This window comes from Pan troglodytes, chromosome 20 (genome assembly GCF_028858775.2).
Source record: "Pan troglodytes isolate AG18354 chromosome 20, NHGRI_mPanTro3-v2.0_pri, whole genome shotgun sequence".
NCBI lineage: Eukaryota > Metazoa > Chordata > Mammalia > Primates > Hominidae > Pan > Pan troglodytes.
Window position 1 is genome coordinate 58207665 of NC_072418.2, and position 17373 is coordinate 58225037.

Here is a 17373-nt window from a genome sequence, read left to right on the forward strand (position 1 = left end):
ACAGGGTTTCACCGTGTTAGCCAGGATAGTCTCGATCTCCTGATCTTGTGATCCACCCGCCTTGACCTCCCAAAGTGCTGGGATTATAGGTGAGCCACCGCGCCCGGCCAGGACAAATGTTTTAAACCTGTTGTGTATGTCCAAGTACATGAGAGCTGGGCATGGTGGTGCGTGCTTATAGTCCCAGCTACTAGGGAGGCTGAGGTGGGAGGTGGGAGGTGGGAGGATCAGTTGAGCCCGGGAGTTTGAGTCCATCTTGGACAACATAGTGATACCGCATCTTCTTAAAGAAAACAACCTGTGTCCTATAGAGTCAGAAACGGGAATGTGAGGTTGGGCGTGGTGGCTCATGCCTGTAATCCCAGCACTTTGGGAGGCTGAGGCAGGCGGATCACTTGAGGCCAGGAGTTCAAGACCAGCCTGGCCAACATGGTGAAACCCTGTCTGTACTAAAAATACAAAAATTAGCCCAGCTTGGTGGCACACGCCTGTAATCCCAGCTACTCGGGAGTCTGAGGCATGAAATCGCTTGAAACCTGTGAGGCAGAGGTTGCAATGAGCTGAGATTGTGCCACTGCACCCCAGGCTGGGTGACACAGCGAAACTCTGTCTCAAAAAAACAAAAAGAAAGAAATGGGAATGTGAATTTCTAGAGTGGGATTTGGGCTTGAGATGCAGGAAGGAGTTACCCCGGCATGGATGGTTGTGAAGAAATAGAAACAAAGGGAACCTCCATGTAAATGAAAACCAAACCGAAACAAAAAAGGTTGTTGAGTAATAAGTTGAGTTCTTTTGACTTTACTACAAAGTTTCAAAACGGGCTTTACCATCTCACTGTTCCAACTGGAGTCTATAGGAGTTCCTAGTGCTCCGCCACCTTGCCAACACTTGCTATTCTTAGATTTGTTGTTTTTCTAGGAGTATAATGGCATCAATCTTGGTTTACATTTGCATTTTTCCAGTTACTAATGATGTTGAGTACCTTTACATGTGTTGAGTAACCATTTGGATTTCCTGTGTTGTGAAGTGCTTGTTCAAGTGTTTTTTGCCAATTTTTCATGTTTTTTTCTTATTCGTTTGTAGGAACTCTTTATACATTTTGTTGCGTGTGTTGGGGGGAGTGGTGGGGGTGTTGAGACAGTCTCTCACTCTGTTGCCCAGACTGGAGTGCGGTGGTGCAATCTCGGCTCACTGCAATCTCTGCCTCCTGGGTTGAAGCAATTCTCCTGCCTCAGCCTCCTGAATAGCTGAGGCTACGGGCATGCACCACAATGCCTGGCTGATTTTTATATTTTTAGTTGAGATGAGGTTTCGCCACGTTGGGCAGGCTGCTCTTGAACTCCCAACGTGAAGTGGTCCACCAGCCTCGGCCTCCCAAAATGCTGGGATTACAGGTGAACCACCGTGCCCGGTTTGTTTTGAGGAAGGGTCTCCCTCTGTCACCCAGGCTGGAGTGCAGTGGTACGATCATAGCTCACTGCAGCGTCAACCTGCCCATCTCAAGTGACCCTCACACTTCCGCCTCCGAAGAGCTGAGATTACAGGCGCACACTACCATGCCTGGCTAATTTTTTTTTCTTTTCTTTTCTTTTCTTTTCTTTGAGACGGAGTCTCGCTCTGTCACCCAGGCTGGAGTGCAGTGGCACGATCTCAGCTCACTGAAACCTCTGTGCCCCAGGTTCAAGAGATTCTCCTGCCTCAGCCTTCCAAGTAGCTGGGATTACAGACATGCACCACCACGTCCAGCTAATTTTTGTATTTTTAGTAGAGACAGGGTTTCACCATGTTGGCCAGGCTGGTCTTGAACTCCTGACCCCAGGTGACCTGCCCACCTTGGCCTCCCAAAGTGCTAGGCTTACAGGCGTGAGCCACCGCACCCAACCTTGTTTAGTGTTTTAATGGAGGTTTCATTACATGGGCATATTAGACAAATCATTGACCATTGGTCATTGACCTCAACCTTCAGCCCCTCTCTTCCCAGAGGTTGGTAGGTATGGGTGGGGCTGAAATTCCCAACTGTCTGTCTTGGTATTTCTAGTGACCAACCCCCTTCCTGAAGCTACGCAGGGGCCCATCACAGATGACTTCATTAGGACAAAGACTGCTCCTATTAATACCCAGGAGATTCCAAGGGATTTAGGAACTCTGTCAGGGCTAAGGGCAAATATTATTTTTATTATGCACTTCGCTAAATTATTTCAGTGGGTTCCGAGGCCCAGGATGCAGGCACCTTCCTTCAGCAAGGACTGTTTGCTTCTCTCATGCAGAAATGGTTGACGATAAATGCAGAGCTTAAGATTTCTTGGATGGCCAGTGATGTGAATTTGATCTGAAAATCTGAAGGGTTTCTTCCCTTGTCTTTCCTTCGCTCCCTGCACTGCTAGAGGTAGAGAGGAGTGCAGACTTTTGGTTCCTTTTCTCCCTTAGCTTGGGAGACTGTCACTGGAGGCAAGGGCTCAAGGAAGGGTCAGACCCCTTTCAGAGGCTGAGCCGTTTCAACCTCAGCTGTTTTATTAGAATAGGCAAATTCTTTCAGGACAAAAGCAGCCTTTGAGTTTTCCACTCTCCTATGGGTCAGAACTTTTAGATTTTTATTGTAAACGTATTTTACTTTTTGTAGAGATGGGATCTCACTGTGTTGCCCACGCTCGTCTTTAACTCCTGGCCTCAAGTGATCCTTTCACCTCCTAAAGTTGGGATTACAGGCGTGAGCCATTGCGCCTGGCCTATTTTTAATTTTTTTTAAATTAATGAGACATTGGTCTAAATAACCTAAACGCATTAATAGAATGGGAAGTTTCCCCACCCCCTGGTGTGCACACCCAGGTTAATCCCTTCCCCTTGAGGGCAGAAACTAAGACTAAGCTGGGATCTTACCCCTGTGATTTAGTCATTATCACTTAAGTATCTGGATGGGCCTGACCTAATCGGGTGAGCACTTCAAAGGGAATGGGCCCTTAAATCAGACCTGCCAGGGCCCAAGGAGGGGCAGCTTCTTGGAGCTAAGACCCTAGTTCTACGAGGACTGAAATCAGCCAACAACCATGAGCATGGAAGAGGACCCAGACTAAGGAACACCAACAACCAATACCTCAATTTTAGCCTGCAAAGCACTGAGCAGAGACTAGCTCAGCCGTGTCCAGACTTCCAACACAAAGTCTGAAGTGGGTGTTGTTTTAAGCCACTGGCTTTGTGATCTGTTGTGCAGAAATACATGTGGGAACAGGCTTTGCTGCCCACAAGGGAAAAACCAATCTTTAGCACAAAGCGGGATCAGATGATTCAAGGGGACCGAACCTTGGCCCAGTCCAGAACCAGACAGACGAGGCGAGCCTCATGCCAGACTGCTGGCACCTGGCCGTCCTGAGCAGGAATACCACTGCCACACCAACGTGGCCATTATTCTAGAGGGAGAAGTGTAGGGCAGTGCTGCTCAGGCCACCAGGAGCAGCTCCAGGTCCTCGCCCCATTTTAGATTGGAAATCTGACTCCAAAGAGGGGTTGTGACTGCTCTACCCCCACAGAACAAAGAGGTGGACCCAAACCTCAAACAGCAAGGCTGGTGAGCTAGATGGACCCACTGCTGCAGTCCATGAGGCTTTACAAGGACCCAGGGCCTGTGCAGGGGAGCCAAACTCCCAGAGCCACATGGCACCATGCAGCGGTCCTGGGGCATCTGTGAGACACAGAAGCTGCTTTTCCAACTTTATTTAGAAAAACAAATCCAGGTCCCAGTGCCCCCTGTACCCTCCCCGACCCCAGCCATAATTTAAATAACTTAGAGACAGAGTTGGAGGGAGGGGACAGGAGAGGTTGGGGGTCACGGTGGAAGGAGGAAGAGAGCCCACTACAGCCGCCGCAGCGCCCGCTTCTTGTCCGTCTTTTTCTTGGCCGCCAGCTTCTTATCGCGCTCGCCAGCATGCTTCTTGGCCATGGGACCCTCAGCCCCTCCCGGGCCCCCTGGGGCCCCAGGGTCGGTGGAGGAAGCTGCAGTGCCACTGGCCAGGGCCCGACCGGCTTCGGCCCTGCCGCTGGGCCCGCCGGCGCCCCCGTGGATCTCTGTGAGCAGACGGGCCCGAGCCGCATACTCCTCGTAGTTCTCCAAGAGCAGGCGGCCCGCCTCCTCGTTGAGTGCAGACTCGGGGTTAGGGTGGATCAGCAGGCACTTGATGGTCTGTGGGAAGAGGCTCAGGGTCACAGTGGGTCGGGCAACCTACAGGGACCCCCAGGCCTCCACAAGAGGGTGGCCTCCGCAATGGCTGTTCCTTCTGCTCCCAACTCAGCTGCAGATCCAGGCCCCACCTATGCTGCATCCTCCCTCATCTTTGCTCCCTGTCTCCCTCAGAGGCCACCTTCATGTGACCTGCCTCACAGCAGATGTTCCCAAAAGGACACGATGCCATAGGCCCAACGGTTTAAAATGTCCCTGGTCCTCCGTGGAACTTGCTGGGTGACGGGGGAAACGCCAAGGCCCCCTCTCAGGAGTCCATTACTTGCCTGAGCCCCAGACTTGAGTCCTATTATGGTTTTGAATTTGCCTCCATGCAGTTCAGCATGACCTTAGAGGCCCTCCGGTTCAATGAGTGAGGCCTGCAGCCTGGACAGAGAGAAGAGACTTCCCCAGGGCCTCAGGATTTGAGGAAATCACACCTGCGTGTTGGACTCTAAAGCTCCCCATCTTTCCAGATACAGCATAAATCCTGACCTCTGTCTTTTATCAGAAATCCGAAGTTCACAGCCTAAGACTCTAGCTGGGTTGGACCACACACAAGAGGGCAAGACACCAGGACTGCTGGCTGAGGTGCACTTCGAGGGTGGTCCAGAGATTCCTCTCAACCCCCTTCACAGCCTGTCCTGAGGGGTAAATTGGAGTGCAGAGGTGTGACCTGCAGCCAGGCCTCCAGCAGCCCCAGCTGGATCCTCTGAAGTGGGTCTGGGCAAACTGGCCACAGCAGTTTGCTCCCTGGGGCCACTATGACACACACACAGTACCTGGCTCAGCAGATGCTCAGCAGATATCACTGATGGTGACCAGGACGCAGGTTCCCACCCTAATTCTCATCACGGCACCCAAACTGCAGGTCTGGCTGCTCTTCTTGCTGGCTGAGCCCCTGACAGGCCCAGATGCTGACCTAGCAGCAAGTAGGCCTGGAGCTCGGTGCCAATGTCCCCAGCAGCCTCCAATGACACCCCAGGGGAAGGGAGGCGGTACATGTGGGAGGGAAGGGTTTGGGGTCTGTTTACCTCGGAGCTCAATCCTCTCCCTCCCCATGGCAGGAAACCCCAATTCCCCACCCTCTCTGCCACGTGCCCCAGGGACTCATTAGAAATTTGGTTAACTTTTTTTTTTTCAGCTTGTGGGAAGGGTGGGGAGGCAGCAGGCTGTAAGCAGCCTGGAGCACCAGCCTAGACCAGGACACCTCCACCTCGGCAACACCGCAGCCAGGTCATTCTGTGTCATGGAGCCATCTCCTACACTGCAGGATTTGGGCAGCACCCTTGGCCTCCACCCACTAGATGCTAGTGGCACCCCCGAGTTGTGACAACCCTTTTTGGTCTCCTGACAATGCATAATACCCCTTGGGGGGCAAAATCACCTCTGGCTGAGAAACACTGGTTTATGAACCCTATCGCTATTAAAAAACCACTGAACTGTATACTTTGGAACTGAGTTTTACGGCATGTAAGCTCAGCTTTAGCAAAAAAGCCTCTAATGAGACCCCATCTCTGCAAACCATAAAAATATAAAAACTAGCTGGGTATGGTGGTGCACGTGTGTAATACCAGCCATTCAGGAAGCTGAGGCAGGAAGATCACCTGAGCCCAGGAGTTCAAGGCTACAGTGAGCTATGACTGCGCCACTGCACTCCAGCCTGGGCAACAAAGAGCCAGTATCTTTAAAACAAAAAGAAAGAAAGGAAAGAAAGGGAAGAAAGAAAAAGGAAAGAAAGAAGAAAGAAAAGAGCTTCTAACTAGACCCTTGACCTCCACCTGTCAGAAAACTGTCCTACAGGGCAGGCGCAGTGGCTGGCTCCTATAAGCCCAGCACTTTGGGAGGCCGAGGTGGGAGGATCACTTGAGTTCAGGAGTTCGACACCAGCCTGGGCAACAAATGAGACCCCATTCCTGTTTTATTTTTTATCTTATTTTATTTTTTTTGAGATAGAGTCTCACTCTGTCACCCAGGCTGGAGTGCAGTGGCGCGATCTCGGCTCACTGCAACCTCCGCCTCCCAGGCTCAAGCGATTCTCCTGCCTCAGCCTCCCAAGTAGCTGGGATTACAGGCATGTGCCACCATGCCCGGCTAATTTTTGCATTTTTAGTAGAGACAGGGTTTCACCATGTTGGCCAGGCTGGTCTCGAACTCCTGAGCTCAAGTGATCCACCACACCTGGCCTACCCTATCCTTGTTTTTTAAAAAAAAGGGAGAAGAGAAAAACCATCCTACAATACAAACTCACCACTCGTTACATAGTAAGGTGCTCCTGGGCACTTCTCAACAGTACTTGGGTGTCCTGGGTCTGGCACTGTTTGTCTTTCCAGGAAAGCTAGCAACATGGATTTTTATGTGGAAACCTTCAACCACTTCAGAGTTGATTCAGAAAAACTAAACAAAGCGCTATGGCTCAGACACCAGCAGACCTCCAGAGGCAGGAGGCAGGAGGCCCAGCCCCAGCCCAGAACTCACCAGCAGTACGTGTCGGATGCCCAGCTCAGCCGTCCAGTCCCTCTTGAGCACGTTGACGCAGATCTCGCCATTGGCGCCCACGTTCGGGTGAAAGATCTTGGTCAGGAAGTAGCCCTTGGGTGGGGAGGCAGGGAAGTCCTTCCCCAGCAGGAGTTTCATGCGGAACAGACCTCCAGCGTATGGGGTCCCCTCTGGAGTGGAGGGAGGGGTACAGGGTCAGGGCACTCAGGAGTCCCAAGGCACCTCAACACCCCAAAGTCCAGTCTCCACGGTCTGATTGTGATGCAGGTGGGTGCCCCGCCAACTCTGCCAACAGACTGGAGGATTCTTTTTTTCTTTTTTTGAAATAAGGTCTCTTGTGTCACCCAGGCTGGAGTGCAGTGGCACAATCTCAGTTCACTGCAGCCTGCAATTCCTGGGCTCAGGTGATCCTCCCATCTCAGCCTGCCAAGTAGCTGGGATTACGGGCATGCCACCAGGTCTGGCTACTTTTTTATTTTAAGAGATAGGGTCTCACTATGTTGCCCAAGCTGGTCTTGCATTCCTAGGCTCAAGCAATTTGTTCACCTCAGCCTCCCAAAGTGCTGGGATTACAGGCGTGAACCACCATGCCCAGTTAGGCTGTAGAATTCTTAAGAGCAAGAGGCCAGGTGTGGTGGCTCACGCCTGTAATCCCAGCACTTTGGGAGGCTAAGGCGGGTGGATCACCTGAGGTCAGGAGTTCACGACCAGCCAGACCAACATGGAGAAACCCCGTCTCTACAAAAAATACAATATTAGCCAGGCGTGGTGGTGCATGCCTGTAATCCCAGCTACTCGGAAGGCTGAGGCAGAAGAATCCCTTGAACCCGGGATGGGGAGGTTGCAGTGTGCGGAGATCGCGCCATTGCACTCCAGCCTGGGCAACAAGAGCGAAACTCTGTTTCCAAAAAAAAAAAAAAAAAAGCCAAGCGCGGTGGCTCACACCTGTAATCCCAGCACTTTGGGAGGCTGAGGCAGGCGGATCACAAGGTCAGGAGTTCGAGACCAGCCTGGCCAACATGGTGAAACCCCATCTCTACTAAAAATACAAAAAATTAGCTGGGCATGGTGGTGCACGTCTGTAATCCCAGCTACTTGGAAGGCTGAGGCAGGAGAACTGCTTGAACCCAGGAGGCAGAGGTTGCAGTGAGCAGAGATTGTGCCATTGCACTCCAGCCTAGGCGACAGAGCAAGACTCCGTTTAGAGAGAAAAAAAAAAAAGAGCAAGAATGGCTGGGTTCCTAGGGGGCCACAGGACCTCCCCCAGAACCTCAGAGATGATGCCCATCTTGCAGCCCCCACCTGTGTCACTATCAAGCTCGTCTGCACCCTCCTGGATCCCCTGTCTCAGCCCAAGTGACCAGTCCAGTCACAGGCCCTTCCCAGGTGGCAGGGACCCAAGTACGCACTTTCCTATAAGATGCCCATTTATATGCCTTTCAGATCAAGGATCCAACTGTCTGTCAACTCCACAGCCTCCCAACCCAGTGAACGCCTCTCCCACTCACCCACTTGCTTGGGTCAAAATACTGTCCCTCCCCTAGCCCATCAGCAGCCTGAGCACCGGCCTGCTAGGTCCTCCCCCGAATCTCATCCCATCTCCAAGGCTAGCTTCCTGGCTGGCCTCTGGGTTCTTCCCCCTGCCAGGCCGGCTCTCCTCACTACAGTCAATAGGAACTTTGGAGGGATTTGTCACACCCCTGCTTTAAACCTTCCACCAGCTTCCTCTACAAACTCCTTGAAGAGGCCTAGAAGCCCTAAAAGAGCTTGGCAGCTTCATCATCAACTTTCTTCATGTGTTTTTACCAAGCGCCCAGCTCCACCTGCCCAAGGGCCTTTCTGGAGCCTTCCCATTGTCATGATCCCGCGCCCTCTGCAGCAAGGCATGAAGGACCTCAACTGTCACCGCTGCCAGGTCTTTCCTGACCACCTACCACCATCACCACCGTGGACTAGACCATTCCTTCACAGGCTCTGCTCAAATCCTGACTTTGTAGGAATTCTGGTGATAACAGAAATGTAGCCTGCATGAAACAGTATTCTAAATCACTCCGCAAATCATGTGACCCGCAAATCATTCATGACCCGTCTCCCCACGATCTGCACCTGGCTTGTTTCCTCATCCCTGACACTCACAGAAGGATGGAGTTTGAGATCACCTGGCCCACCCTCCCAGGCCCTTGCTGACACCATTCCCACCACCTGGAACTCTCTTCCCATTCCTACTTAATTCCTACCCACCCTCAGGTCCAGGGAAGCCATGTCTGAAAGCCTTGCTTCAAATCTAGAGTACCGTCCCATGATATACTAACTCAATGACCAGGTATTTCTCAACCCTTATGGGAAAAGAGTACATAATTGTCATTTGTGGCGTCCTGCCCTGTCCACCAATGCATCCCAACACCTGACACGAGGCCAGCCTGTAATGGGTACTTCCCGCTAGGGTGATCTAGAGCAGGGTGATGGAGGATCTAAGCAGCAGCCCCTTCTCTCTTTCCTTCCAAACTCACCAGGGCCCTCGATGGTGACCTGGAGGTCGGTGAGGTCCTCCTCGTTGGGAAAGACCTTGATGCCATCGGGTGGGTCTGCGGTCAGTGTCGTCACCTCCTTGTACACCAGGCGGATGATGTGCGGGGGTAGGTTCTCCACGTTGGAGTTCTGGGCACGGATGGGAGAGCAGGGTGAGCGAGTGTTAAGAGCTGGGCTTCCCGCAGGGCCTAAAGATGCTGAGACTGCCCAAGTCTTGACTCAGTGGCCCCAGGCTGTCAATCACCCTTGAACTCCCAGACCCTCACCCAGGATGCTTCAGGCCATCAGCCCAGGCAGAGTTTCCAACACAAATGGGGGCGGGTTCACGGGGGGGCTTGCAGATAACTCCACCCACCCCAGAACCCCCCCCACCCCCAAAGCCCGCTCCTAACCCTGCTTGGTCCCCAGTGGTTCCACGTAGGCCAGAGATCTACTCTCTCCTCCTTCTCCACTAATTTTTGGTTAGAGCATCCTTGAAACCCCGGCTCAGGTCTGGAGATGGCGGCGGGGCGTCCTTGCTCCTGGTAACACCCATGGGCGGGCCGCAAAGCGCCCGGAGCCCTCGCCGCCAGGGAGACTGCGGGCCGCCCGAGCTCCTGCTCCGCCTGCGGGAAGGCCCTCGGGCCCATCCCGGGTCAGGGACCCCCAGGCTGGCCCTCAAACCCCTCAAGGCCGCCCGTCGGAGGCCCCTGAGACTCCAACTCCTCCCTCAGGGACACCCCCGACCACCTTCTTGGGCCTCATCGCCCGTGCTCACCATGGCTGCGGCCGGCCGGGGGCGGGTCCCCCCGGCCCCCTTCCTGCGTTCTTCGGTCCGCCGGCCGGGGCGGGGGGCCCAACTGCTGCCGCTGCGGCCCTGGAGAGGCCCCGGCGGCCCCGCTCCGCTCCCCGCTGCCTCCGACGTCCGCCGCGCACAGCGTAGACCAACCCGCCGCCCCGGTGCCCGGCAGCACTGAGCCGGCCGCGCGCGCACCACGGCCTCTTTATAACCGCCCGCAGGCCACGCCCTCCGCGGCCCCTCAGCTCCGAGCCTCAACCGTGACGTCAGCGCGCACGTTCCTTGGTTTTCGACGCGCTCGCTCCCTTCCCCGCAAACTATGGTCAGAAGCGAGGGAAGTGGCGGAGAGGGCTGGGTAGCGGGCCGGCCAATGGGGGCCCGCGGGGGTCGGGAGGGTTCTCAAAGAACGGAGGGGCTGAAAAGGGGAAGAAGAGAGGAACGGGGACGGGGAAGGCGACGCGGCCGCTGATTGGACCGTTTGAATGAGACGCCGCCACGGCCCGGCATACGCGCGGGCGCGCCCTGACGCTGAGGAAGTCGCGCACGCGACTAACGGTCTTCCTGGGGGCTGGAGCGTGGCGAGGGGAGGCGGGACTCGGGGTTTTAAACGCGTGATGGAAGGCGCTCGGGCCAATAGGGATGCGCTTTAGTGACTGGTGGGTCACGAGACTCGCTTGGGCCAATGGCTGACAGAGACCGGTCAGAGGGCGACCCAGTTTCGTGCAGATCAAACCGCTGCCAGCCAACGAAATTCGTTGATTTTTGTATATGCAAATGAAGTGTGCGCTGCCGCCCGCGCCCCCTCCTTTGAGCCGTGGTGGAGGTGGGCGCTGGAACTCCGGCTACATTTTTCTATGAGGCGCCATTTTGTGCTGGAAATGCTCTTGGACCCACGTCCTGTATTGCTAAGGCTCAAAGATCAGTCAGAATGACCTTGAAGGCTTGGACAGCCTTGCACTCCGTGTGTGACCCCCACCCCTGCCAGGCTTCATCGAAGACGCCAGCCTCAGTTTCCTTATGTGACAAATGGGCACTGGGATCCGTTGTGTTGCCAGGGAAAGAAGTCAGAGAGTGCCAAGACGTTTATTCACGGCATGGTTATGCCTATGACTGACCCATGGCCTCCAGCCACACCCGCCTTCTCTGGGACTCAGTTTCCCTCTCTAGGAAATGGACACATAGCTGCCTGGAAAAGGGACCGTCTCCAGCCCTCAGTGTCAGTAAAAACGTCAGGCAATTGCTTGAGAACGGTGGCCAGAGCTCCCTGAGCAGGCCTTTTGGAGGGGCCTAGAGAGGAGGAGGGAATGCTGAAGTTGGCCTTCCTTTGCTCATCTGTGCAGTGCGGTCGCAGTGCCCTCTCGGTGTCTCTGCCAGTCTGTGCGTCCACAGCTCTTCTTAGTTTCTTGGCCTTTTTCAGCCATGGATGAGAGCATTAACATCTGGGCCTAATTTGGCCACAGGTACCTGAAAAGACCCCTGGCTACCAGCTTCCCGTCATGGGGCCTCAGCTTCTGAAGAAGGAATAAGGAAGGTGTGAAAGAAATCTACATGGCCAAGGCCAGGCGTGGTAGCTCACGCCTGTAATCCCAGCACTTTGGGAGGCTGAAGCTGGCAGATCACCTGAGGTCAGGAGTTTGAGACCAGCCTGGCCAACATGGTGAAACCCCATCTGTACTAAAAATACAAAAATTAGCCGGGTGTGTTGATGCAGCCCTGTAATCCCAGCTACTCGTGAGGCTGAGATGGGAGAATCGGTTAAAGCCGGGATGTGGAGGTTGCAGTGAACTGAGATCTCGCCACTGCACCCCAGCCTGGGCAACAGAGCAAGACCCTGTCTCAAAAAACAAAAAAGCAAAAAAAAAAAAAAAACAAAAAACAAAACCTACATGGTCAGGTACAGTGACTACGCCCATAATCCCAGCACTTTGGGAGGCCAAGGTAGGTCGATCACTTAGCCCAGGAGTTCAAGACCAGCCTGGGCAACATAGTGAGAGACCCCCACCAATATGTACAAAACAAACAAACCCAAAACAACTGAAGGAACAGCTACAGCATAAAAAGTCATCATCATAACTAGTTTGTGGAGAAATGGCTACAGGTGATCCCTTCCTGCTCCCTCACCCCAGGTCCAATCTATACCAGTTCCTGTTGACGTCATCTACTGAATCTCATCACTTCCCCCCATCTGCTATGCCACCAGTCCTGCTTAGAGTCAACGTCATCCCATTTTGCCGATAAGCATTTTGCTGATCTTCAATTTTAGCCTGCTGGGTGTGGAGGATTCCAACCCAATTAACAGACAAGGAAGCTGAAGGAGCAGGAGGTAAAGTGACTTGCTCGGGGTTCCCCAGCTGGGACAAGGCAAAGCTAGTGGCTAAATTCGTCTTGATCTTAAAAATCCACCCAAAAGACATAACAATAATGATGATAATACTAATGGTTATTATGTATTATTTGCTGTGTGCCAGACCCTGTTCTAGTTTCTTTACATGCTTGATGTCATTTAATCCTTGTAACAACCATAATGGGTGGATATTATTAATTATTATGATCCCTTCTGGATACCTGCATTTATTCAATACATTTGTTCTTCTTTATTAGCGTCTACACTCTAGCTGTCAGGATGCTATGGGATACAGCAGAGAATAAAAGGGACAAAGCCTCGACTTTCATGGATCTTACATCCTGGTGCGGGAGCCAGATAGCAAGTAAGTCTATACCATCATGTCAGCAAGTGATAAAGACTGAAGAACAATCAGCAAGTGATAAAGACAGGAACAATTAATGGGAGGGGGAGGTTTGAGAGGGAGGGATGGGGCTGCCATTTTACCTTGGCTGGGCAGGGAGAATCTGTCTGAGGAAAGGTCATTTGGGCTGTTGGAAGGTCTATGGGAAAAGCATTTTGAGCAAAGGGAACAGCAGGTGTCGAGAAGATTGTGCTTGGTGCTTTTAGGGAACATTAGGAGGCCAGCGAGCCTGGGTTGGAGTGAGGCCGAGCAAGTAGAGGGCTCTGAGGTGGGAGAGGTGAGGGGGTGCTGGTGGGCCTCCTAGGCCATGGTGAAAAGTATGTCTGTTTTTTGAGCAATGGGGAGGCATTGGTGGCTTTGAGCAGAGAATGACTCCTTCAGACTTATGAACAGAAACAGGGAGGCCAATGAGGAGGTGATTACCTTTGTTCAGGTGGGATGATGGTGGCTCCAAGCAGGATTGGTGGCATTAGGAATGGGGGAAGTGATGAGATGGTGTCAACAGCAACTGGTATAGATTGGACTTGGGGTGAGGGAGCGGGAGGGATCACCTGTACCCTGAATAATCACCTGAAAACCGGGAAGGCAGACCTTTTCCAAAAAGGTTTTCCAATGCTGTGGTCCACTGGTCTCTGGTCCAACTCACTAAACTCTGCCCTTGTAGCTCCTAAGAAAACTAATGGGTGTGTTTCCAAAAACAGGCAGTGGCCAAAGTAGGCCCCTGAGCTATAGTTTGCTCCCTGCTTTACACATATCCCACATGCCCCACCCCAGCTGAAAACTCAAGAGTCCTCCTCCCCACTACATTTTGCATAAACCCCAGACTCCCCAAAAACCCATAAGCCCTTGCACCATCTCCTGAGGCTCCCTTGCCTTTTTCTGTTTGTTCCTGGAATACGCCAAGCTTTTTACCCTGAGGACAGTTGGACAGGCTGTTCCCTGTGCCGGTCGTGCTTTTCCCCTTTCCTTCTTCTCATCTCCTAGGTTTACCCTAACTCGTCACCCCTTCACGGCAGCTTCTCTCCTCTTTCCTCCCCTCCCATGCTCTCTTTGCTTCATCCTCTTTGAACTTCATGATCTATCAGGATTTGCAGTTATTTGCCTGATTGTGTGTTTGACTCTTCCCAACTAGAAGATTAGCCCCAGCAGAGCAGGGATCTTGTCCTCTGTCCCTAGCAGGGCGCCTGACAGACTGAAGATGTTATACATTCAACCAATATTTATTGAGCACCTACTATGTGCCAGGCACCAATCTGGGTGCTTGGGATTTATCAGAGATCAGATAGACAAAGATCTTTGTCCTTGGGATGCATCAGAGAACAGATAGACAAAGGGCTTACTGTAGTTGAGGAAGACAGAACCAAAAATGAAACATAATAAATAAGGAAAACGTGGTATTTTAGAAGGAACTACATGTTGTGGTAGGTAGGGAATACTCTCTGTTAACCATGTTTTTCCTCTGCTCTCATGCCACAATAATCAACTGATCTTCAACAAAGCATACAAAAACATAAAATGGGGAAAGGACACCCTACCCGATAAATGGTGCTGGGAAAACTGGCAAGCCACATGTAGAAAAATGAAACTGGATCCTCATCGCTCACCTTATATTAAGGTTGGTGCAAAATAAATCGAGGTTTTTGCCATTATTTTAATATTTGCAAGCTATACATCTGACAAAGGACTAATATCCAGAATTTACAAGGAGCTCAAACAAATCAGCAAGAAAAAAAATGATCCAATGAAAAAGTAGGCAAAGGACATGAATGGACAATTCTTTCAAAAGAAGATATTGCAAACAGCCAACAAACATATGAAAACTGCTCAGCATCACTCATTATCAGGGAAATGCAAATTAAAACCACAATGAGATAATACCTTACTCCTGCAAGAATGGCCATAATTTAAAAAAAAAAAATAGATGTTGGCATGGATGTGGTATAAAGGGAACACTTTTACACTGTTGGTGGGAATGTAAACTAGTGCAACCACTGTGGAAACCAGTGTGGAGATTCCTTAAAGAACTGAAAGTAGATCTACCATTTGATCCAGCAATCCCAATACTGGGTATCTACCTAGAGGAAAAGAAGTCATATGCAAAAGACACATACACATGCATGTTTATAGAAGCACAATTTGCAATTGCAAAAATACGGAACCAACCTAAATGCCCATCATCACCCAATGAGTGGATACCGAAAATATGGTATATATACACCATGGAATACTACTCAGCCGTAAAACAGAAAACAGAATGAAATAATGGCATTCGCAGCAACTTGGATGGCCATTATTATTATTATTATTATTTTCAGACTGAATCTCGCACTGTCACCTGGGCTGGAGTGCAGTGGTGTGATCTCAGCTCACTGCAACCTCCGCCTCCTGGGTTCAAGCGATTCTCCTGCCTCAGCCTCCCGAGTAGCTGGGATTACAGGCGCCCAACACCACGCCCAGCTAATTTTTTGCATTTTTAGTAGAGACGGGGTTTCACCATGTTCGCCAGGCTGGTCTCGAACTCCTGACCTCGTGATTCGCCCGCCTCGGCCTCCCAAAGTGCTGGGATTACAGGCGTGAGCCACTGCGCCCAGTCCTGAAGGCCATTATTTTAAGTGAATTAACTCAGGAATGGAAAACCAAATACCCTATGTTCTCACTTATAAGTGGGAGCTAAGCTATGAGGATGGAAAGACATAAGAATGGTACAATGGGGCCAGCCATTGTGGCTCATGTCTGTAGTAATCCCAACACTTTGGGAGGCCAAGGCAGGCAGATCACTTGTGGTCAAGAGTTTGAGACTGGCCTGGCCAACATGGTGAAACCCCATCTCTACTAAAAATACAAAAATTAGCCATACATGTTGGTGGGCACCTGTAATCCCAGCTACTCAGGAGGCTGAGGCAGGAGAATTGCCTTAACTCGAGAGATGGAGGTTGCAGTGAGCCGAGATTGTGCCACTGCACTCCAGCCTGGGCCACAGAGCAAGATTCCATCTCAAAAAAAAAAAAAAAAAAAGATACAATGGACTTTGGGGACTGGAGGGTAAGATTGGGAGGGGGTGAGGGATAAAAGGCTACATACTGGATACGGTGTACACTGCTCAGGTGATGGATGCACCAGAATGTCAAAAATCACCACCAAAGAACTTATCCATGTAACCAAACACCACCTGTACCCCCAAAACTATTGAAATATAAACAATTAAAATTGTAATGATGGTCGCAAAACTTTGTGGATATATACTAAAAACCATTGATTTATGTAGTTTATATGGGTGAATTCTATGATACATGAATTACATCTCAATTAAGCGTTTTCTTTATCTTTTTTTTTTTTTTTTTTTTTTTTGGAGACAGGATCTTACTCTGTCATCCAGGCTGTAGTGCAGTGGTGTGATCTCATCTCACTGCAGCCTCCACCTCCCAGGCTCAAGCAATCCTCACACCTCAGCCTCCCGAGTAGCTGGGACTACAAGGGTGCACCAACACACCAGGCTAATTTTTGTGCTTTTTGTAGAGATTGGTTTTCTCCCTGCTGCCCACTCTGGTCTCAAACTCCTGGCCTCAAGCAGTCCATCTGCCTCAGCCTCCCAAAGTGCTGGGATTACAGGTATGAGCCACTGCACCTGGCCTAAGCATTTTTTTTTTTTTTTTTTTTTGGTAAGAATTTAAAAAGTTACTGTGCTGGGGGAAACTCAAAGAAAGTCATAGGGATGGGAGAAAGAGAGAGAGATCTGAGGGACAGTGTTCCAAGTTGGGAGAGGTGGCCGGGAAGGGCTAGGCTCTGCAGACTCCAGAAGACCACCGTGAAGAGTGTGCGTGAGCTCTAGGGAGCTATTGAAGAGGTTTTTTTTTTTTCTTTTTTTTTTTCCTTTTTTTTTTGAGATGGAGTCTCGCTCTGTCGCCCAGGCTAGAGTGCAGTGGCGTGATCTCGGCTCACTGCCAGCTCTGCCTCCCGGGTTCACGCCATTCTCCTGCCTCAGCCTCCTGAGTAGCTGGGACTACAGGCACATGCCACCACGCCCGGCTAATTTTTTGTATTTTTAGTAGAGACGCGGTTTCACCATGTTAGCCAGGATGGTCTCAATCTCCTGACCTCGTGATCCGCCTGCCTCAGTCTCCCAAAGTACTGGGATTACAGGCATGAGCCACCGCGCCTGGCCTATTGAAGAGTTTTGGGCAGAGGGGTGACTGGATTTGGTGCTCATATTGGGACTGTAGCTCAGGGCTGCTGGTAGAGACTGGACTGGAGGGTCCAGATTGGACCAGAAAATCCAGCAGCAAGTGGACTGTGGCTTGGCGAGGGTGGCGACCATCTGGGAAAGGGGTGGAGGGAAGGGAGCAGATGTGAGAACTAATCAGAAGGTGGTCTAGTGATGGGCAGCCTTCCAAATCCTTTGGGAGACAGGAATTGTCAGAGGATGGGATTGGGAAAGGGCACCCTTTCTTTGCTAAGTACTAGTAACCCATGAACTCGCTTTTGTTCAGGGCCGGGTGTGGTGGCTCCTGCCTGTAATCCCAGCACTTTGGGAGGCCTAGGTGGGTGGATCACCTGAGGTTAGGAGTTCAAGACCAGCCTGGCCAACAAGGTGAAAACGCATTTCTACTAAA

General features: G+C 51.4%; 1 protein-coding gene and 1 long non-coding RNA gene across 3 annotated transcripts; one reads left to right on the plus strand and one right to left on the minus strand.

Annotated features, from left to right (window-relative positions):
- Positions 1-3693: 3693 nt before the first annotated feature.
- Positions 3694-10198, minus strand: UBE2S (ubiquitin conjugating enzyme E2 S). 2 transcript variants are annotated; one of them, XM_016936881.4, is made up of 4 exons: positions 9996-10198; positions 9220-9367; positions 6689-6879; positions 3694-4174 (listed from the first exon to the last, which is right to left on the minus strand). In XM_016936881.4, the coding sequence occupies exons 1-4, from the start codon at positions 9996-9998 to the stop codon at positions 3848-3850; spliced, it is 669 nt and encodes a 222-aa protein (XP_016792370.1). In that variant the 5' UTR covers positions 9999-10198; the 3' UTR covers positions 3694-3847. The 2 variants fall into 2 exon arrangements, with proteins under 2 accessions (XP_016792370.1, XP_016792369.1); XM_016936880.4 differs by lacking the exon at positions 9996-10198 and adding an exon at positions 9631-9882.
- A 103-nt stretch (positions 10199-10301) lies between these two features.
- Positions 10302-15976, plus strand: LOC129138090 (uncharacterized). The gene is made up of 2 exons (XR_008541044.1): positions 10302-12339; positions 12618-15976. It is a non-coding gene; the product is annotated as an uncharacterized LOC129138090 (long non-coding RNA).
- Positions 15977-17373: the final 1397 nt, after the last annotated feature.